We start from the raw sequence: 22,856 nt of genomic DNA on the forward strand, positions 1-22,856 counted from the left end.
TTGGAAATTATTCTGTGAAGTAGCAGAGAATATACAGATTATGATTGCAGGAATAATTAACTGAGGACAAATTCCGTAGCCTTGTTTCTTTTTAACAAGTTAGGTTGCTTTCTGCTTCTTGGTTGCTGTTCATGCTAAAGTGGAATATTTGTCTTTAACCCCAAACAGGAGGAGACCCACTAGGCCAATTTGCCATTGAACATATTCAGAATGAATGGAAGGTGTCTGTCAGGAAGTCCCTGGACCGTGAAGAAAAGGACAATTACCTCCTTAACATTACTGCCAGTGATGGCATCTTCACTGCCAAAGCTGTTGTAGAGGTCAAGGTGCTGGATGCCAATGACAACAGCCCAGTATGCGAAAAGGTAAAGTCCTCTTTGCTCTGGTTCTGCTCTTAATTTCAGTTTGCTGTCTTGTGAGTTTTCTTGGTTTTCACTTTGATTTCTTCCCCTCTTCCGTTTTCCTCCTCCTGTACCTGCCTTCTAGTCTGTATACAGCGAAAGTGTCCCAGAGGACTCCCCTGCAGGCAGGCTTATTTTGCAGGTTTCTGCCACAGACGCTGACATCCGCTCAAACGCCCAAATCTCTTATGAGCTCCAGGGAGTTGGATCGGAATTGTTCATCATTGACTTTGTCACAGGTGTGTATCTGTGGGGTAAAATACATTTGCTTAAATACTGCTCTGTGAAAAAAAAGAGAGCGTTGATCGTGCGGTGTTCTAAACTCAGTGGAAAAGCATGTGCTCTGTTTATATTTTATGTGAGTAATTTGTCTCTTCTTTCTTTATGAGTCCATCTGTGTCCGCAGTCATTGAGTTAGATTGCTTTCCAGCTGTGTTGAATGCATTTATGATTATTATGGGAACAGTATGAAGGACACTCATGCTAAAGCCACTCATGAAACACGCTTAGCCCTCTGCTTGGAACAACACAATCTGAAAGACAGCTCAGCGTGACAGCAGTTTTATGTTTTACATGAGAGTTGTCGGGGAAAAAAGTTATTGTTTGTGTGTCTGCGTGTGTGAGTTTCAGTGGATGCAAATTACTGTATTGTCAGCATTGGAAGAAGCAAGATGGTTTTCTTGTGCCCTGTTGTTATTTACTTATTCAAGAGCCAAGAACATTTCCCTGCAGGGCAACTGATAGACCCACAGTGGCACTAAAGTACACAGTTGCAATACTTAAGATTGAATTTATGGCCACTATACTTCTTTCCTGCAAATAATTTCTTCTGGGAGACCCTCTAAATCAGAGATTCACTCTGACTGCTGTGTTGAAAAAAGAAACCACAAAAGAGGAAAAAAGAAAAACCACAGTGCAAGTTAACCAAAGAAGTATGCAAACAAAACCAGTTGGTTTGAACAGCTATACAGCACATCTGCTGTTTCACAGAATCCTTGAGTATTCTGCCTTAATATGCGGAGGCTGACACCAGAGCAGACAATAAGGCAACGATGTCATCCCGCTGTCTTTTGGCAGCCCTCAATTTCGAGTTTTCCAGCTGCAGGGCTACTGTTATGCAGCAGGAGTGTGATTTATTTATTTTTTTTCAGTGCAGACAAGTAGGATTATTGCTGATGAGACCCGCCAAGAAGCTCTGGAGTTTTCCAGAGCAGTTGTGGTAATGTTGGCTGCTTGGTATCCCAAGACACTTCCAGGCTGCTTTTAGCTGCCAACTCTGATGTTTTCCTTCATCACCCCGCTCCCTTCGCTATCCTCTCCGTCCTCTCTTGCTTCAATTACTTATTTATTCTCCTCTCTACGCGCTTGAAAGCCTTCAGTTGTTCGGATGGTTTTCACTTGGTTAGTAAACAGTAGACAAGAGGGTTACATTTCTTTAAAATGCCTCAGGTTTGTCCACTGATACATAAACTTAGCATTTTGATTGATTTTTTTTCTCTTTTTTTCTTGTACACATTTGACTTTTATGTTGTTCTGACACCGACTCTTCCCCAAGAGCCTGTGTCTGCATTTTTGCATTTCGTCTCAAAACCTTCCTGTCTTACCTTCAGGGGAGCTGAAGACCTCGCAGCCCCTGGACCGAGAAGAGAAAGACGAGTACAGGTTTAAAGTGCGTGCGGTGGACGGAGGAGGGCGATACTGTGAATCTGACATCCATATTATTGTGGAAGACGTCAATGACAACCCACCGCAGTTCTCATCTGACCCCTACACCATCACCGTCTTTGAAAACACAGAGACGGGAACTTTTGTGGCAAAGCTGTCAGCGAACGATTTGGATACTGGTGAGTTTTATTCTCTGGCACATTCTAGGTAGAGGGTAGCTGTTATTTACAGTGAGGTGGAAAATCATGAGAACGATCTTGCGCAACTGTAAAATTGTCTAAAAAGTCTTTATTGATACAGATGTACAGCAATAAAGCGCTAATTACCCATAGACAAATTTCATTTGAACACAGCAACTATCAGACACTGCTGCTGTAAGTGCCGAACTTTATTGCACATATGAAAGCCATAATTTGACAGATTTAACACTGAAACAGCAGGTCCTTAATTTTAGACCGTGATTAGTTTGTCATTACACCACTTTGCTGAACCAAAGGATGACGTATAAAAACCCAGCAACTCATGAAGCTAATTTTAGCATCCTGTATTGGTTGATATTTTAAAACTAAAACCCCTGAAAAGGCTGTTTGATATGAAAAAAAGTCCCAAGCCAAAAAAATTCACCATTTTCATTTCCACTGATCTATGAAGAAGACGCGGGTCATCACTTCCTGTCGCTTCACACTTAGAGAGATTAAAAAAAAGAATAAAAAAAAAGAAAAGAGAAGCAGCCTTTAAACTCCGAGTTGCTGAGTATCAGTCTTTTCACACTCCTTGCCTCACACACATTCATGCAAGACTTCAGATCCTTCTATTCTTTCTCATACAGAATTAAGCGGAAGAAGACATTATATTGAGAATGCTTTAAAAAAAAAGCTTCATAACAAATCTCTCTGATTAAACCAGCCTATTGGACCAGAACTCAGTAATAAAATGTGTTTTAGGCAAACATTTAAGCTTCCAAAAATGCAATAATCTCAGGAAGCTGGTAAAATGTGCTTAAAATGCAATTAATGGCAACATATTGCATTGCTCACGATCACAATAAAAAAAGCATATGCACATGTGATACAGGACTGTGCTTCTGAAATACCCTTTAATGGGTTGGAATAAGCAGTGCTGACTCGCTATGAACAGGTTATTATCTCACCATTGTGGAACAGCATCGCACTAAATGGCAAGAGGGAGGGATAACAAATGTGAATTTTCATGAATGATCAACCCCTCAAATTAAAAGCTCTATTACACTCTAATGAAATTCTTCTCTCTTCAAGTCGAATTCTCAAAAGAGATGATTGCAATTTTCCATTCGCCTGGTGCAAAGCCACGGGGCCACATATTTATCTCAGGCGTCTCCTCCTTTCAGCAAACATTGCCAATCACTAAGAGGCTCACACTCGGGTAGGCCGGAGAGCTTGAAGCGTGCAGTTTAACAGTCTTTTTTTCTTTCTCAGGAAACTAGCGGACCTGCCGTTCCAGATTGCACCTTGGGTTTAATGAAGCAGAACACTCTAGCTTGAAAAACCATTTCAGCCTGTTAGCTGACAATCGACACGGTCTCTTTTTGTTTCCCTCCCCTTTTTTTGGTGGGGGGCCGGAGTGACAGCTTGACAGAATGAAAAGGATGCTAAAACTGACTCCCTCAAGGAGAAATGTTAAATGAAAGAAAAGAGAGGGGAAAAAAGCTGCCATTAAGACATTTTTCCCTGGAGGCTTTGCTGGCAAAAAATTTACTTTGCATTTGGTACATCTGGGCTAAGGGTACTTGAAGGAAGGGTGGAGGAAAGAACAGTGCTCCCTGCAGTTTAGCCGGGAGCAATAATTATTTAGACGTACACTGTATGAGCACAGAGATTTGATCAGTATTTCTGCCTAATGTAACCCTCTTCCCACGAGGAAAGAGTTGCTTTATCTTTTTATATTTTTCACTGAGTGGACTCATTCTTGGCATTTGCTGCTATGTGCCATGGCCTTCGTGATCGCTGTGCGATGTTTGATATTTACCCACATTGCCGAGCCACTATTCGACCCACTGTTACAATCTCTGAGAGGCCGCACTTATCAGTGTGGGATGATTATGAAGCAGACAAAGATTAAGACCCAGACTGATGCCCTTGATCTGTGATAAACTTTGGAATTTCTTCTCTGATTTTGCTTTGTCCTTTTATCACTCTACCTTGGTCAGAGTGTGTCTCTCTCTTTGCTCTCTGCATTGCCCCGTCTTCTTCATTTCTCTTCGTAAGTTGTTTCAGTGTGGGGGCATTTAATTATATTCTGCTTTGCCCACCTTGTTGCTGTGTAAGATTCATACACGTTCTTCAAGTTTGTTACTAAAATCATTTAGAAAAATAAGAAAATTCCAGGGCAAAGCTAAGGAAACATACAAACACACACAAAACAGCTCAAGTTGAGTCAGATGATTTGTATTTATTAAGCACATTTAAAAACAAGAGTTGACCCAAAGTGCTTTCTAGTCAAGACAGATGAATTTAACAGTCCCGTTGTATGTGAATACAAATAGATGAATACAAGATTTTAAAAAAGATAAATAAAACATGGCACATAAATGAATAAAAGCACATTAAAATGAAGCAAATAGACAAAATTAAGTGCAAATCACACTAAATGGTTGTCTTTCTGACTATATTAGTTCTGAATGTCTGGACCTGTTCAGCATGTGACAGCTGTGACGCTGCAAAATGGCAGGATTGCTCAGCAACCTTGATTTTATATAGGAACATAGCCAGAACACAGCTAGATGAGAACCAGAACTGAAATCCTTGTTGCAAAAGAAAATGTCATAAACAAGTCGTGCTCATCAGCACAGAGTCACTCAGACTGATTGTAACATGTTGGCAACATGTTTGCGTTTCTAAATTAGACACAAATTATTTGCAAACCTTCACTAGCTTATCTGAGAGTGACTGCATTTGTTTGGAGACAGGTTGCTTACCTGTAAGATCAAATGTGGTCACTGGAGCTGACCTCCTTCCAACTGGCTGCTGAACATGAAAAAAATCAGTGTAATCACCAGGCAACCACTGATTTCTTTCCGAGTTGCACAGAAGCTGCCGTTCTATTTCGCTCTGACACGACTGAGCTGTAAAACAGATTTATGTGGGTAAAAGTCAGCATAAATGATAACACAAGAAGCAAAATAAAGTCTAAAATAGAAAGGTAGTGTATGTAATATAAAAAGTTTACCCGTGATTTAATATACAAATTATATATTTGGTTTGGTTTGGCTTTGGTCAGTGAGCTATATCCAAGCTGCTGTGCAACACATAAACATGCACATCTGTTTAACTGGCCTCAGTAAACAAAACACAGAAAGCACAAACTTCTTGGTCTCTCTGTAAAACAGAGCGGTCATAATACTTGTTAGATATTTACTTTCAAATGCTTGAAAAGGCACCAACAGCTCAAACCCCAATCGAGAGCTCCAGCTTTCTGACTCGAGTTAGCAACAATGAGGCCTGTTGCACAGCAGTCAGCCACAGCTGCCTGTTAGCACACCTGTGAACCTGCATGTACTAACCATTTGAAAACAGGTTAGCAGTATAAAGAGCAAACTCCAACCGTACAGTTATTATGAAGGCTTAGTGACCACACCAGCTTTTTGCTCTGGGCTATAAACATGTTTGTTGCCTCACTTTTGGAGCCAGACTCATGAGACCATTCAAGGAACGTTTCAGTTTTTACCATTGAAGTGTTGCTTCTTTTTTCACCCTGCTTGTTGCTACTTGTTCACGAGGCCACTAATTAATAAGTTCCACTTCTGGTTTCATATGAAACATTTCTGCTGTGTGACCCACATAAACCCACGATCATAAACATTGGCGGATACAACAAGATAGCCAATAATAATTTAACACAGTTCACTTAACCACTGTAAAGCAATTGTCCTAAAGATGATCAGAGCAGATGAAGGTGATGAGAAATTATATAAGCAGGGTTCCCCTTGGCACTCGCTCCAGCATGGTAATGAGATCTACAGAGGATGGGGGCACTTACCTGATAAATGGGAATATAATAGCATATTCAAAATGGGGGCCACCTGCAGTAAAGCATTACGATTATTATTGTGATCCGTCTCTGTCTTGTTTCTGGGACCGTCTTGCTTGTGGGAGGACATGAGTTATGACTACTGCATGGATTAGAGATTCAGAGCTCCTGTTTATCAGAGGCTGTGTGAAAGATGGATGTTTTAGAAGGGCATAAGAACGTGACATTTAACTATTCAACAATCAATACATCTATGTAGAAATCAATATGCTTGTTTATGTCCTCCATTTAAGAGTGTTTCTCTTTATGTGACCATCAGTTTTATGGTGCGTAGCATTTGGCTCATCAGCTCAGATGTGTGGAAGTGAAAGCAGCATGAGCTCAAAGGAGTTGTAACTGAGAAGTGTTGTATGATGACTAATAGGAGTGATTGCCATTGTAATGCAATTTTTAAAAAAAGCATCATCTTTTTTGTCACCCCAGGTCTGAATAGCGACATCCTCTACTCACTGGTTGAGTCCGCTGATGGATTTTTCTCAGTTGACGAGTCCACTGGTGTAATAACCCTGGAGCGTCCCTTGGACCGCGAAGTGCAGTCAGTATATGAGCTGAAGGCCCGTGCCAGTGACCAGGGCTCGCCGCGTCTGTCCTCGCTCTGCCAGGTGGTGATCTCCGTCCTGGACATCAACGACAATCCGCCGGTGTTTGAGCACCGTGAATACACAGCCACCATGTCTGAGGATGTAGCCGTGGGTACTCAAGTGCTCAGGGTGCACGCAGCCAGCCGAGACGCCGACGCCAACGGCGAGATCACTTACAGCATCATCAGCGGGAACGAGCATGGCATGTTCAGCGTGGACCCAAAGACTGGTATGTGGTAGTTTTTTTTTTATATTTGTTTTTTGAATTCCTGCACCAACGTTGTAGGCTTGAAAATGAAATCATCTTTGTTGCGACATGACAGATGTTGTTGCATTTAACCCTTTAATTCAGTCCCAAACCCCTGGGCTGGTCCATGAGTCGTTTGGTATCGGGCTGCGAAAGTTGAGGCTCGGGTGTGAAATTTACGGTTTTTGGGTTTTGTATTGTTTTTAGCGTTAACTTGGTTTCCCTGGGTCTTTCCTGTGTGTTGTGAATAAATCTTCTGTTTACTGGTTTTATTTTGTTGTATTTATCCGCGACACCTTAAAGGCCGGTCCGTGAAAATATTGTTGGACATAAACCGGTCTGTGGTGCAAAAAAGGTTGGGGACCGCTGCTTTAATTGTCCTGGGATTACAATGGCCCATTTGCCAAATTGGTCATTTTGACCATAGGACAGAAGAGTTAAACAGATTTTGCATTTTGGTCCTAACCTTTGTAAATAATTTTGCTGTGGATTTAATATACAAAAAAACCCTTGGTTTGTTTCAAAATGGGCTGTGATTGGCTAGTTTCATTATTACAGTGCAACACCAAAGTAAGAAAATCCCTGGTTATGTTTTTAACTCAGTGCCATGATGGATGATGTTTTGACTTAAGGTGTATTTAAGCTGAAAATGTTTGCATGTGAAAGTATAAACCCACTTTAAAAAATGACAACATGCAACAAAAAAAAAGAACTTACCTGCTAGATCCTCTCTGCATGTGCAATATTAAACATTAAAACACTGTGGTTGTTGTGACACAAATATGTGTTTTGTAATATTTAGATGATAAACAAAAATACATTTCGGAGTCTTTTTAACAGCTAGATACATTTCTGGTTTTGTGCCTCAGGTGACGTCTTTGTGATTGAGCCGCTGGACTATGAGGCCTCTCATGAATACTACATTACAATAGAGGCTACAGATGGCGGTTCGCCACCGCTCAGCGACATGGCTACTGTGAACATCAACCTGACAGATGTCAACGACAACAGACCCGTCTTTAGCCAGGACGTCTATACGGCCGTCATCAGCGAGGACGCCGAGCTGGGAAAGACTGTGATGGCGGTAAGAGCGCACACACTGTCTTTGGTATACAGCAGGTGCTCGTTGTGGGGAAACAACTGTAAAGGTACACACAGGGTGAGAGACATTTTTCATCTCTCGCTCTGGACTTTCCTCCAGCAAAATCTGTCATCTTGTTCACCTTCTCACTCTGTTGCTCATTTTCTCCCTCGCAGCCTTTCTCTTCTCTGCCCATTACTCACTGAATACTATCATATATCTGCACCTGTGGCAAATCACCATCTGGTGGAACGGCTAAATTAGGACCAATGCTCTTCATGCTCACTGCATCCCTGTTCTCGTGCACTATCTGACACACATGCTCGGCGAGTTTAATTAAAAGCATTTGACTCATTAAACCCCTATCCTAGATAAGCCATTTTCTGCCTTTTGCAAGTTAAATTCTCACTCCCATCGATTTCTGTCTACCTCTGCTGCCCACCCATTCTTTCTCCCTTCATAAAAGATCTCTGCTTGTGGCCATTTATCTGTGTGTAATGTACCTGAATATAAATTATCCATCAGAGAATTTTAATGCCTGCCATTGTCTCATTCTTGTAAATCTTCACTGTCTGCTGATTTCCCCGGAGATGTGACGCTTGGTCGGTTTTAAGACTTAAGCATGTGTTGATCTTTTTGTGTGTGCGAGTGTAGCAGTGGTGTGAATGGAAGAAATGTAAGTTTGTATGCCCTAGTGTTACATCAGTGGAGACTACAGCTAGCTATCTGTTTTTTAGATTACACAGCACTCTCCCATTAAATATGCTAAAACATGAATGAAAATCACAGCAACTAATCGAATCATTTCAGTGATTTGCTTTAAAGCCCCTTATTTTAAATGTAAACAATGTAAACTCTTTAACAATAAATAAACTAATATAAAGTTTACCAAACAGGTTAGCACATTGGCTAATTATTCATTAGGAGTATCTAATCTTTAGATTTTATTCAAATATTGATAAAACCTGATCATTGGACACCTTTTTTCTACATGTAGACTTGGCCTGTCTGAACTCCCAGGCCAGCGATTGAAACAACTGCGAATGAGTGCACAGGACACAGCTGATTGACATTTGACCCTGTAGTACATACATTAGAGGTTTATCTGATTATTCTCATCTGATTATTGCTGATCATTCTTTGAAAATGTGTTTTATTTCACCTCTTTCTGCATGCACACACATACGTGGGCACGATCCCAACCACTTCAAGACACTGTAGTGTTTGAGCACAGAAAGAAATGCAAATATAATTATCATGTTTTATTAATGCAGCGGGTAATTGTTTAAAGCTGAATGAGAAACAAGGTTTTCAGAGGTCATGTTAGAATAACATGTACAAGCAGCCTCTTTTCAAGGGCTGTTGATTGATCGATTGTGGTGTTCATGTTTGATTGATTCAAAGGTGATGGCTGAGGATTTTGACGGGCCTTCATACAACCACGTGCGGTACTCCATTGTAGCCGGTAACCAAGGCAGCCCATTCACCATTGATCCGGTCAGAGGGGAGCTTAAAGTTGCTCGCCAGCTGGACAGAGAGAGAGTAAGAGAAACCGCAGATACAATGCTGACTGTTCATACACAGTTTAATCCACCTAGGAACTAATTGCAGTCTATGCAGAATCCAATCAAAAGTCATGTCAGGTCTAATAGGGAAGCTTGTTTACCGATTTCTGCTTTATTGCATGCAAAAGCAGCTTCGTCCGTCTATGGTAATTCTCCCTCTCTTTCTTTCTCTCAGACATCGGGGTATACTCTAACAGTGGTAGCCTCAGACAACGGGGCACCCCCTCTTTCCAGCAGCGCCATGATCAACATTGACATCTCCGACATCAACGATAACCCTCCCCTTTTCTCCCAGGCCAACTACAGCCTCATCATCCAGGTGAGAGGGGGAAAGGGGTCAATGCGGATAACTGATTAGAGTTGGAAAGGAAGAAAAAGAGGAGGAGGCGTGGTGGGAGGGGAAGAGGGGTGCAGTGGACACAGAGAGAGGGATTAACAGGGAGTAATAATAGAAGACTGCACGACTAGAATGTCAAGAAGCAAGTTGGAGGATGGAGCAAGAACAGAGGTGAGGAGGGGGATAAAGAGGAGGGTGAGGGAATTGAAAGACACAGGCTGCATTTTAAGTATAAACTGGCAGATGGGGATGGAAGAAAGGGAGGAGTGATGGACAGTGGGAATATGGAAGATACTAAGCTAATAAAGCATGACTGACTGAACTGAGGGAGGTGCCTGTAATTCAGTTTTTGAGATTAAAAAGAAGAAGATTCAAAAGACGGGAAAAGAAGACTCATTTCCAGTTTTTCTCTCTATTTAGAACCCTAAATAAGATAAATTTGGGAGATATTATGAAGATTCAAAATATATATTCCAAACAGATCAAGCACTTCAGGATAGAACATTGTTTTGCCTTCTGACTGACTTTATTTTACTTACACCGGAGCCTTGATCAAAGTATGGTACAAAATCCCACAAAAACAGAACAAGAAAAAAGACATAGTGTGCAGATACTGTACGAACCACAAAAAGATCCGTAGTTTTTTGCCTCTTTTTTTTCCCTCAAGAATAAAAAGTCTAGTTTTCACTCAGGGCTTGAAAGAGTCAACAGAAAGACAGATTTGAAGCTCATTCAAGGACAGAAAACAAGAATTCTGCCTATAAAACTGTCATCTTCCTTTTTATTGTTACTCATGAGAAGCCTACCCGCAAGTTTGTGGACAGGCTCTTAGACCGGGACGATTGCCAGATAAATAAAAATAGAGCTAAGCGTCTACAGCCTCAAATCTTTAGTTAAGCCCAGCAGTACTTGGAGCTAAACGCTAGCATGTATAGTGTAATGTTTAAAATCTTTATCGCCACAGCTGCGAAAGTTTGCTGGTGGCTTTGGAGCTGAGGTTGATGGGAACTGTTTGGCTGTAAACCAAAAGCATTTTTCAGATACAAGTTTTGACTTTGTGAAGGAGGTCAGAAGGATTTATGGACACCGAGTCAGTTTCAGTGTTGCAGCACAGTTGCGTTTCCTGAGCAAATATCTAACATGTTTGAAGTTAAACATCACAGCTTCGCCATAACCACGTCTTCTCAGCGCAGTGTTAAACACACCTCTGCTGCTTCCCACAGGAGAACCGTCCAACAGGCACGAGTGTTCTTCAGCTCACTGTAACCGATCGGGACGCTTCTCACAACGGGCCACCTTTCACGTTTGCCATCGTCGCTGGGAACGACGGCGACGTTTTCCACATCAATCAGCAGGGAGCTCTAGTGGCCATGGGGGTGCTGAATAGAAAACATAAAGAAAACTACCTACTGCAAGCACAGGTGAGTCGAGGAGTCCAAGAAGAAACCGGAGTTGAGAGGTTGTATCGATTTAACCATCAAGCCACAACAATCTGATCTATCGGTCTTCTCTCTTTTTCCTCTCTGTACCTTTACTGTCACGCTCCCACATTTTGCCAACTACTCAGTGCGCCACCCTGCATCTCCTTCCTTTAAAGCTTCTAAATGTATTCTAAATTCAGCTTTTATAGGGTGGTGTAAGGTGCAGAATTGAAATGGCATAAGGCAGCAGCATCAGAGTGCATCTCACAGGAGAAGCTCGAATAAGAGATTTTTTTTGATTTAGCTCGATCACGTGTCACTTCAGAGGAAGGAACATAGAAGAAATGTGTGGGCAGAAAGGACATGAAATGTGTGATGTCTTGTTACACACAAGATGCACACTCAGATGTGAGTCATCGTTGTTTTTCTCTCACAGAGCTGATGACCATCTCTGTGAAAGTGTGAATGCTAAAATGTATGATGTTGATGGCTTTAAAATGGGTTACACCTACAGTATGGAGATGCAGTGAGATTAGGGATGTGAGCAGCACAAGAGCTTGATTGCCCTCTGCTGTTGGAATAAAGATTAAACTCGGATGCTCTCTCTGTTTCTTTCTTCCTCATACTCAGGTGTCAGACAGTGGCAAGCCACAGCTCTTGTCCACCACCTTCATCAGCGTGCGTATAATTGAAGAAAGCGTCTACCCTCCCGCCGTTCTTCCTCTCGACATTTTTGTGTCGACCGCCGGCGATGAATACCCCGGAGGAGTCCTGGGCAAGATTCACGCCACCGACCAAGACATCTACGACACTCTCACCTACAGCCTCGCTCCTTCATCCTCCTCGGATGAGAGCAGCGGCTTGTTTTCTGTGTCGCCCTCCGACGGCAAAATTATCGCCCTGGGTCCTCTCGATGTGGGGCACTACCCTCTTAACGTGACGGTGACCGACGGACGCTTCACCACGCCGGCTGACGTCACCGTGCATGTCAGACAAGCAGCTCGTCAGGCTTTGGATAACTCCATCGATGTGCGCTTTGCGAATATCGCGCCCGAGGAGTTTATTGGGGACTACTGGCGCAACTTCCAGCGAGCGTTGAGAAACATTGCCGGAGTTAGGAGGAGCGAGGTTCAGTTAGTCAGCCTGCAGCCTTCTGAGCAAGGAGATCTGGATGTTCTGTTGACTCTAGAGAGAGCTGGCAGTCCCTATCAATCTCAGGAGGTAAGACTAGGAAGTAGTCTAACATATTTGCACCGATAACAGTTAATCTGTCATATATGCCCTCGGCTCGATAGATTTCTTTTCCATTGCGGCCATGTTGACACAGAATGGGAGGTAAACACAGGTGATACCATTAATGAGGTACAAGTGACAGGTAACACCTGTGTTTACATACTGTTTCGTGTCAAAATGGTTACTCTAAAAAGGCGCTACTACTTGAAACCGAATCCAAATGATATTAAAAAAAGGGACTTCTAGATCGACACATTAGATCTTGATGAATGCAATGCTCAAGTTTAAACACTGTGTAAGTTATTGGGATCAAATGGCTGATTGAGCTTTCAAGAATGTTGTGCTACTTTTGAAAGACTGACTCAAGAATCCAGAAATTCAGTATTTCGTCAGGTCGAGTCCGTTGTACTCGAAGCTTTTGGGTTCTTCTTTTACAGTGAGAATTAATGATCAAACACGCCTTTCTTTCAAACAGCTCTTTGAGAAGTTTGAACTAACTGTGACTTGTTTTAAAAATTACTAACAAGTATCCAATTTTTTTGCTAATTAATGTTGCCAATTAGGCAGTTGATAGTCACAAGTTCAGCCCCGGCCTTTAAATGACTTCAGCCATTAATCCCATATCAGAACTGATTAATTTTCCACTGACTAGTGAATAATTAGAGCACTCATTGAGTGTTTTGTTTTTTCCAATTTTCCTCAGGTTGTCTTCCGGAAGCTGAACTCCTCTGCGGCTGTGATTGAGGAGATGACGGGCATCCGCATCGTGCGGGTGGCGCAGAAGCTGTGCGCGGGCCTGGACTGTCCATTACACTTCTGCGATGAGGTCATCTCCCTGGATAAAAACGCCATGTCCACTTACAGCACGGCCCGCCTCAGCTTCGTCACCCCACGATACCAGAGAATCGCGACCTGCCAGTGCGAAGGTTCCTGATTACACCTCATGCACCTACGTATTTGCTCATATATGGTTTGGTAGATTTCCTAATCTCACCTGTGCTGTTTTGGCATTTAGGTGGCAGATGCCCCGTGTTGAACAACCTGTGTGAGAACAACCCCTGTCCTGAGGGTATGGAGTGTGTGGCAGATCCCAGAGACACTGAGTACAGTTGTGTGTGTCCTGAAGGCAAAAAAGGCAAATGCTCCGGTAAGACTATCTGTGATTTGGATATTCTGTCTAACATTTTCTGAATTTGCACTGCTGTTATGTCTTACTTGTACATTTGTTCATCCTGTGCCAGATGGCCACTCGCTCACATTCAGTGGAAATGGTTATGTGAAATACCATCTGATGGAGAATGAGAACAAGGAGCTGATGAAGCTATCCTTACGACTCCGAACTTTCTCCAGCCACGCTACCGTCATGTATGCTAAAGGCACAGACTACAGCATCCTTGAGGTGTGTGCAAACCTATTTTCCAGCCCCATATTTCACTCACAGGTGTTTTTTCCCCCTTCTCTCATTTTTAAAACTGAATGGAAAACCTTGCTTATCTTGAATAAGCCTTTGCATTTCTTAGCCCATCTCTGTATTACTGCTCAGCATTTCCATATCAGAAGGGTCTAAAAAACCCATGACTGACCCGACTTCTCTCGAGACCAGCCAGGCATGTGTACCAACCAAGTATGCTGAAGGGTTCAAGAAAGCCATTTTAAACCTTCTTTCACATGAGGGACTATGGGAATGTGGTGGTGGGTTGAAAAACACACACACAAGAGCTATTTTAGTAGTGGGAGGGAAACAGAAAGCAGTTTTCCACACATTCCTTTTTCGAGTCTGTCTGGTATAGCCGCCAACATGCCAGACTTCAGAGGAAGAACTGGGCTGGCTTAGACACAGATTTAGTTTAACAGGCTGCGAGCTGTTTTTTTTTTTGTTTTTTTTCAGAGGCTTGAGCAGAAGTTTAATTGTTTTATAAAGCTGTTGTTTTTCTGTAAAGCTCTTCGAAAGCCAGTAAAGTGGAAGTGTCCTGTGTGAAAAACTGATTTAAAACAGTGACTCAGTGGCTTTTGAGTCTCAGTGTTGAGATGAATGACCTGGTGTGATATGTGCAGGATGTGTAGCATATTCTAAAGCTGTATTTTCTGTCCCTGAAACAGATCGTGAACGGCCGTCTGCAATACAAGTTTGACTGTGGCAGCGGCCCCGGGCTGGTGTCGGTCCACAGCGCTCAGGTTAGCGATGGCGAGTGGCACTCCGTTTCCCTGGAGGTGGACGGTAATTATGCTAAACTCGTGCTGGACCGGGTGCACGCTGCCTCGGGCACAGCCCCGGGCACTCTGCGGACCCTCAATCTTGACAACAGCATTTACTTTGGGGGTCATGTACGCCAGCACGCCTCCCCTCGCCACGGACGCAGCCTGCCTGTCACCAACGGGCTGCGTGGCTGCATGGAGGCCATCACCCTGAATGGCCAGGAGCTGCCTCTGAACACAAGGGCTCGCTGGGCCCACGCTGTGCTGGAGGACATCGTGGACGTGGCTCCAGGCTGCGCACTCGCACCTGCCGAGAGCTGTTCTAGCAACCCCTGCACTAACGGAGGGAGCTGCACCTCGCTGCCTAATGGAGGTAGGTGGAGTCCTGCTTGGCTCATTGCACTCACTTATTTTCCAGTCCTTGTGCATTTCCTTGAGTCTGGTTTTCATTGAGAAGTTTATCTGATTATGTATCGCTGCCTTTCAGACATATTAATTCCATTTACTGGCATCCAAGGAATAGCACAGGTTTTCAAATTAAGAGGCGAACCGTGATTTTAATCTGGAGCAGCTGTTAGGTCTGTTACCTGTCCTAATTCAGATTTTCTCTGCTTAATAAGGAAAAATCTACTAAATACTAAAATCATGTTTTAGTGTAAACGCTTCATTCTGATGCACGCCTGTTGATGTGGATTCAACACTTCTGCATCTGTTTCACATTAAAAACCTGCCAGTGGTTCAGGGGCATAATTACAGTCTTGCCATTACCAGAAGGCTTTTGGTAAAACATCTGCAGGATGTTTTAAAATCACACCAGCCTATTTTAGAAAAAAGAAATAGATTTATGATGACAAAAAATGTCCGTTTGTTCACGCCGCTTGTTATTTTGCTCATTGGCCTGTTTTTCTAAACTCTTCAGGCTACTTCTGCAAATGTCCCGCTTCGTTCATGGGCACACACTGTGAGATCCCCATAAGTCCTTGTGCCTCCAACCCCTGCCTGTATGGTGGCACCTGTGTGACCCGAGGAGGTGAATTCTACTGCCAGTGCAGAGGGCAGTACTCAGGACCGAGGTACTGCACTGTTTTATGTTTAATCTTGATAATAGGAACATTGTGCGCAACATACGGGATGATGTTACTGGCTTGCTTCACATCAGCTAATGCAATTTTAATATTAGTTGTTACTGTAGGATTTGTGCACATCTAATTTGGAATTTGAGGCTTCATGCTGGAGTAATCTTGTTGTGAATGCAGGTGCCAGTTGGGGCCGTACTGCAGAGACAACCCTTGTAAAAACAGCGGAAAGTGTATCGACAGCTTGGACGGTCCAGTATGTGAGTGTGAAGCAGGCTTCCAGGGAGACAGGTATGTCAGTGTGGAGCTCAAATTAAGCAGTAACACCAGTTATTTGAATTCTCCTAGTAGGTAGATCTTATGTTTTGCAACAACAGTTAGAAAAAGCGTCTTTTTTGCCCACAAACAAACCTCAATTGAAATTCATACATGTTGTCCAGGTGCCTGAGTGATGTTGATGAGTGCACCAAGAACCCGTGTGCCAACGGAGGACAGTGCCAGAATACGTACGGCTCCTATAAGTGCAACTGCTCGCAGGGTTTCAGTGGAGCAGTGTGTGAACTCCAGGACGTTCACAGCAATAATTTGGTCTCCAACTCCTGGAACATCGGTTTGGAGGAGGTGATAGGCATTGTTGTCTTTGTGTCTAGTATCTTCATACTGGTCCTCCTCTTTATTATCATCCGCAAGAAGGCCTGCCGCAGAAGGTCGAAGAGCGAAGATGACGACAAACATCCTGGAGGTTCGAACGTGCCTCACTCCTTCCTCCAGAGACCTTACTTTGATGCCAAATTCAACAAAAACATCTACTCAGACATCCCTCCTCAGGTGCCCGTGCGGCCTATCTCCTACACTCCCAGTATTCCAAGCGACTCAAGAAATAACTTGGATAGGAATTCATTCGAGGGCTCCACCATACCAGAGCATCCCGAATTCAGCACCTTCAACCCAGATTCTGTGCACGGGCACCGCAAAACCGTGGCCGTGTGCAGCGTAGCGCCCAATCTCCCTCCTCCCCCTCCATCCAACTCTGTCTCAGACAGCGACTCCATCCAGAAGCCAAACTGGGATTATGATTACGATGGTAAGTTTGATTCCAGCTGTTTTTTCCCAGGAGTTGCACTGAGCTTCAAATGAGTATGATTAGTGTCTCATTATGCTTAAAACATGGGTTATTTAGCAAGTTTCTGATTCCTTAAGTCTCCAGAGTTGTTGAGTAGTAGAAGTAAACTAGACTTGGTCACTTAACGTCTAAATGGTGATATTTGACTTTGTATAAAGCTGCCGCACATGTTCCAGTCAGCACCTCGCCTAAAAAGAGAGGCTATTTTCACTCATGTGAATGCATCGCTGACTGTCTGTAGATGCATGTGAAACTGGACGTCTGTGGAAAAAAACCCGATATCTGGATTCTCATGAATTCATCAGCTTGTGTTAAAAACACTAGCAGAGCATTCGGCACTGGTGCACTGCCAAGTAAACAATTTTTTATCAAATATCTGTAAAACTATAAAAATCCTTCTGGCAAAAAGCATAAAGGCCAGTGTATATGAGCACAAAGTTATTTTTGGAAATCCAAAACTACTTTAAAACTTAACCCAACCAGCTAGACTACTTAAAGTGCCAAAAACTACATTCTGTACTCACACCAGATTTTGTTGTTCTTTAAAACTAATATCCACTTGTTGGGATATTATAAAGTCATTAGTTTGATTCTTTTAAAACTGCACTTACTATATTCAGTGTAAAACTTGAGCAAGAAGGAAAAACTCTCTTTTCACAGTAAGAAACCTCCAGCAGGTCCAGACTCAACAAGAACAACAAACAACAACAAAAATGTGCCAGGGGCATGTTCTATATTTAAAATGTGTGACTAAGATCATACTGCGCCTTCTGTTCCAGCTAAAGTTGTGGATTTGGATCCGTGCCTGACCAAGAAGCCTGTGGAGGACAGTGCCTGTCATCCCTACAACACCAGAGGCAGCATGTCTGAGGTCCAGTCCCTCAGCTCCTTCCAGTCTGAGTCTTGCGATGATAACGGTATGCTGCCATGTTTAATTTGCTCCTCTGTAGCATTTAGGAAAAAAAAGAAAAACTAACAAGACAGCACAGTTTGAACGTTTCTGGCACATAAATCTATGAGATGCATTGTTTTGGTTTTCTGTTTGTTGCTTTTTGTTCCTTTTCTCTGATCGGCCTGCAGGGTTTTGCAACATTTGCCTTTGTCTTGTTGATTTGAGCGCTAACACTTTTCTCTCTGCATGTACAGAATGGATGGCCCAGTAGTGGCTCTAAGGGTCATTTGTCCTGTTTCTTTTGTTTTTGTTTTTTCTCTTTCTTTTTTGCTGCGGGGCTTCAGCTCCCATATGGATCAAATCAGTCCACAGATCCAGAACAAGGTTTTAAATAGGGGTTCCGGCCTGTAAGTCCTCGATCACTACCGGTACAGACAGAAGCAATCACTGCAACTCGTGTTGTGCTATTCTCTGGGGATTATTTACACACACAAAAATAAATACAAATTTGACCTTGTTTCCTGTTCTTCTGGCCCCGAGTTCACCTGTGTTTAGCTTCAAAAGGAGTTTGATGACTTACTTAAACGGCAGTTATATTCTGTTTGTTCACACATCTGCGCTTTGTTTTATTTTATTTTTTATTTACAAGCATGCCTTTTTCTTCCTTTTGTCCCTCCTTTTTTGTTTCCTCATATTTTCCAAAAATAGCTCCAAACGGATGTTTCAAGCAAACATCAAGGAACATATCAAAAGGGTATACAAGCACATTTTATGTTCTCCCATTTCTTTCCCATGTCATACTTAATTACTTTTCATCATCGCTTAGATATCACGGCGGGCACTGTGCTGCTCATAAGTCATCAAACCCTTCATCCGCGCCTTCGAAAGTGACAGCAAATCCAAATTTGAATTAGAAACGGAGCGTGTTCAAAATAGGTAATTTCTGCTTTCCTGCTGAATGTGTGTGAGTGTTTTCCACACACACACACATTCGGCTTTTTCTCTTAGCTGGAAATGGGTTTCGATCTCTGGGGAATTTCACTGATTCTTCCATCTGTACTGTCAGTGGCACCCAGTAGCATCTCAGTTTGTTGTTGTTGTTGTTGTTGTGTGTTATCCTGCACAAACAAAACTAGACCCTCCTATCCTCTCCCCCACTACACACAAACACCACCACTACCATCGCTCTATTCCCACCATTGTGCTGTGCCGAACCATTAACACCGCCCTCATTCCCCCAAACATTCAGCATCAGTGCATAAAAAAGCAAACGAGGACGACGTTTGTGGGACGTGTTGCTTGTGTTGGCCTCTCTCCCACCACTGTGCATTCCATATGTGTTTTTATTTGTCTTTGATAAATGATAAAGAGCGTTTGTACTAATGCTAAGATCTCTTCCACCCACTCTCCCCCCTCTCCCCTGCCTCTCACAAGCCTCCATTGTGACAGTTATCCACCTTGTCAACTCTGCTGTTGACACGGTGGAAGGAGAAGGTACTCTTCCAGCTTCCATCTGCCGCTGGTTTTTGTGCTCTGTGTTGGGATGTGAAGTGTAGGCTCTTAGAGCTGCCATTATCTTCCACTGACAAAACCTCACCGACTAGAACGTCTCCTTTTTTTTGTGATTCAGAAGCTAATTAAAAAGATATGCACAAATCAAATTAAACAAGCAGCTCAAGTGTTGCGTCCTCGATTCAGCGCTGAGCTCTTGTGCACCTCGAGAAGTCGGTCTAAGAAAATGGCAGAGCTGTTGTGCACTCACTGACCTGTCGCTGCCTCAGTCATTATTTGCCCTTCAGTGTTCGTTGTCCTCATTTCATTCATGTTCCAAGGCCGATGTTCTTTCCACGTAGATTTTAATGCGACTTGTTCTTTCTCTTTTTCTCCCCCTTCTCGCCTCATGTAAAGAGTCTTTTTTGGCTCATGATCTCAAGAACCCAAGAGGTGACTTGTGTTTTTTTTCTTCTTTGCTTGCCTGGTGTTGCCCTGATCCCATCCTCTGCAGTTTAACCACTAACCCTGAACCCTAATCAGGAGAGTTTAACCTCCTCTCTAACGTGGCTCTGGAGCTTTGTGGCCTGATAAGGTGTTATTGTCTGCATTGTAAGGTTATATATATGTTTCTACTCCTTCAACCCCCCTGAAAAAATTCCTTTGCATGACATACATGAGTATATGTTATATGATCAAAAGTGTTGCTCAGTAACTAACTGGAATTATTCTCAGTTTTTTATGTTTGTCTGTCTGTGTTACTGTTGTGTGAGCTTTCTGAAAGCCATGGCATCTGTTTTAAAACAGGTTTATTTTTAGCTTTGAAATAAGAGGAAAATCACACAGTCGGACTTGAGACTTGGCGCTGTAATGTATACGTGGGCGAGTCGTTATAATTAGGATTATTTAAATCATATCTTTTAATTTAATTACAAGATTTAATAGAAATGCTCAGAAGCAGGGCTGACTCTTTGGGAATCGCTCCCATAGACAGGCGAAAAGATGGCTGTACCCTCGGTGATGTCATCCAGATTCAACTGAAAACAAATAATGGAGTCAGAACACCATCCTCCCGTACACTTTAGACGGCCTTCAGAGGGGATGCAGGTTTTTAGGCACTTCCACATTGGCTTCATTTTTATGTTCAGCTCTGTATTTTGCTGCTTTGTCAGTTATACACCCATGACACAGTGATAATGCCCTCCTGGCCACTTGGAGCTAGTTCATTGCCCTCAGAGATCTTTGATTAGATAAATGTATGCACGCATCCCTGAGATCAGGAGGACTCACCAGCAGCAGTTTAAAGTTGTAAAGGAAGAAAAAGAAATCACATTATAATCTTATAACAAAAGATAACTAAACAAAAACACAGGGAGACAGACTATTTTTGTTGTGTATTTTATTGTGTCTGTTAACTTGTGAATCATGTCTGCTGTGTGTGTCTGATCACAGAGCGTTGTGCAGTTTGTTTAAGCTCACTGTGGTGCGTGACTTTGACCTGTGTTCCTCCTGCATGGTGTGGGTTTTTAACATTAACCTGAGAGCATCTGTGCAGCTTTTGCGAGAGAGCAGTGATATAATGTGTGTGCTGTGGTCTCTCCTCCTCAAACAGGATATCACTGGGACACATCTGATTGGATGCCAAGTGTTCAACTTCCTGGAATCCAGGAGTTTCCACAGTATGAGGTTGTGGAGTCACCCGCCCCTCTGTACAGTGACCCGAGTGCCATCGACACCGACTATTATCCCGGCGGCTTTGACATTGAGAGCGATTTCCCTCCGCCGCCAGAGGACTTCCCTGTAAACGACGACCTCCCGCCGCCACCATTGCCAGAGTACAGCGACCGCTGCGACACCCTGCGGCCCCTCGGCAGAGACTTGGACCCGCCTATGACCGGTCCGGGCAGCTCAGGCGCCATCCGCCAGCGCCCGGCCCTGCCCGAGCTTTACAGCCTTAACCAGTACCTGCCGCAGCACTCCTTCCCAAGCGACGGCGGCGATACCGAGGGCCTGGGCACCACTTCAGCCTCCGCCACCCCAGCCTCCACCTTGGGTAACAGCGGTTACAGAGGAGGCTACCCTTTAGGTTGCAGTCGGGACTTTGACTCCTCTGCTCTGGACAACATGTCCATGTCTCTGTACACGTCCACAGCCTCTTGCTCGGACATGTCGGCGTGCTGCGAGGAGTCCGAGGTGATGATAAGCGACTACGAGAGCGGTGACGAGGGTCACTTTGAGCGGCTGTCCATCCCGGCGCTGGACTCCCAGCAGCACACTGAAGTCTGACACTGGATCCAAACAAAAGTGCCTAAACCCACAGCTACACCTTATGTTCGCCCCTGACCACCACAGACACTAAACACGCACAGAATCTGGACCCACACACACACACACACACTGACACATAAACACAGGGGTTTGTTGAGACCGGCTGAGAAGGCCGTTCAGCTGAGAAGATCTGAAGAAGTTATAGGAAACTCTCTGTAGCCGCTTTACATCTGCTCAGCCCAGCCCCCCCCTCCCCCTCTCGCTTTAAGTAGCTGTCATCATACACAGGAAGTGGATTGTGCAAAGGATCGACATCTCAACGTGCAACAGGAAAAACATCACGACAAAAAAAAAAGAAAGTAAATGTCTTTGTTTCTATAAACAAAACCAAGCAAGATGTTTTTATACAAGTCTTCATTTTCAGTGTAAATTTAAATGTACAGTTTTGATTTCAAAGTTTACTAGGTTTTGTAGATATTCTATGCTTTTATTTTCAACAAAAAAAGTTAAATGGTGTGACATTATCAGCCTTACTGTGCGTACATTCATTAAGAAAAAAAAGAAGTGTTTAAAAAAGAGAGATAAAGAGAAGAGCGTGACTTTTCTGAACACAGTGTACTCGTAAAGTTTGTTGTCTCTTGCTCATTTCAAAAAGGGTCTTCAATGAACGACTGCATATTCTTGTGTTGTTTATTTTTTATTTGTTTGTTTGTACATTTTGACTTTGGAACCTCTTTATTTTTCCACCAAGAAAATGGGACCCAATATATTTATAGTGCAGAGTTATCCATGGACACGTGACTTTTTCAGGTGTCTGTGTGTGTCTGAGCAATGCTATGGTCTTGTTAAGGTTTTTATTGAATACTGCCACAAGCTCACGCTTTCCTACTGGCAATAAATTATTCCTAAAAAATACTCTGATGTCTGCGTCTGCCTTATTTTCTCAGCGTGTTTACAAGATAACTGTACGATGCATCGCTCTGTTACAGTACTGGGGATATAAATGTATTTGGAAAGGGGAAATCTTACAAACCGCTCTACACTTTATATCTTAGTTGTTTGGATGGATGATTTCAAACAAAACTTAAACGATCACTCAGCAGAAAAATTAATCTGAAACAGTTCTGGTCATCAATCATTCAAATCAATTTTTTTGCAACTTTTTTAGGCAAACATGATTACATTTGTGTGCCGTGCACACTTGATGATTTTCT

The 22,856-nt window shown here is 43.1% G+C and overlaps 1 protein-coding gene across 11 annotated transcripts in view; it reads left to right on the plus strand.

Annotated features, from left to right (window-relative positions):
- Nucleotides 1-22,557, plus strand: part of fat1a (FAT atypical cadherin 1a) — a 77,113-nt gene extending 54,556 nt beyond the window's left edge. For 3 of the 11 annotated variants that reach the window (XM_084931738.1, XM_084931736.1, XM_084931740.1), the window contains 19 exons: nucleotides 169-365; nucleotides 487-640; nucleotides 2,012-2,245; nucleotides 6,555-6,941; nucleotides 7,829-8,043; nucleotides 9,445-9,582; nucleotides 9,781-9,924; nucleotides 11,166-11,363; nucleotides 11,994-12,584; nucleotides 13,300-13,522; nucleotides 13,612-13,743; nucleotides 13,838-13,995; nucleotides 14,697-15,165; nucleotides 15,712-15,865; nucleotides 16,049-16,159; nucleotides 16,309-16,952; nucleotides 17,771-17,908; nucleotides 19,792-19,827; nucleotides 20,987-22,557. In XM_084931738.1, coding sequence (XP_084787864.1) covers nucleotides 169-365; nucleotides 487-640; nucleotides 2,012-2,245; nucleotides 6,555-6,941; nucleotides 7,829-8,043; nucleotides 9,445-9,582; nucleotides 9,781-9,924; nucleotides 11,166-11,363; nucleotides 11,994-12,584; nucleotides 13,300-13,522; nucleotides 13,612-13,743; nucleotides 13,838-13,995; nucleotides 14,697-15,165; nucleotides 15,712-15,865; nucleotides 16,049-16,159; nucleotides 16,309-16,952; nucleotides 17,771-17,908; nucleotides 19,792-19,827; nucleotides 20,987-21,660 — 4,997 coding nt within the window. In that variant the 3' untranslated portion in view covers nucleotides 21,661-22,557. Of the gene's footprint in view, nucleotides 1-168; nucleotides 366-486; nucleotides 641-2,011; nucleotides 2,246-6,554; nucleotides 6,942-7,828; nucleotides 8,044-9,444; nucleotides 9,583-9,780; nucleotides 9,925-11,165; nucleotides 11,364-11,993; nucleotides 12,585-13,299; nucleotides 13,523-13,611; nucleotides 13,744-13,837; nucleotides 13,996-14,696; nucleotides 15,166-15,711; nucleotides 15,866-16,048; nucleotides 16,160-16,308; nucleotides 16,953-17,770; nucleotides 19,265-19,317; nucleotides 19,745-19,791; nucleotides 19,828-20,986 lie in introns of those variants that run through there. The other 8 variants (XM_084931739.1, XM_084931741.1, XR_014800531.1 and 5 more) reach the window with 7 other exon arrangements.
- Nucleotides 22,558-22,856: the final 299 nt, after the last annotated feature.

Source organism: Perissodus microlepis, chromosome 6, assembly GCF_051167445.1.
Source record: "Perissodus microlepis isolate ML-2025 ecotype Zambia chromosome 6, ASM5116744v1, whole genome shotgun sequence".
Classification (NCBI taxonomy): Eukaryota; Metazoa; Chordata; class Actinopteri; order Cichliformes; family Cichlidae; genus Perissodus; species Perissodus microlepis.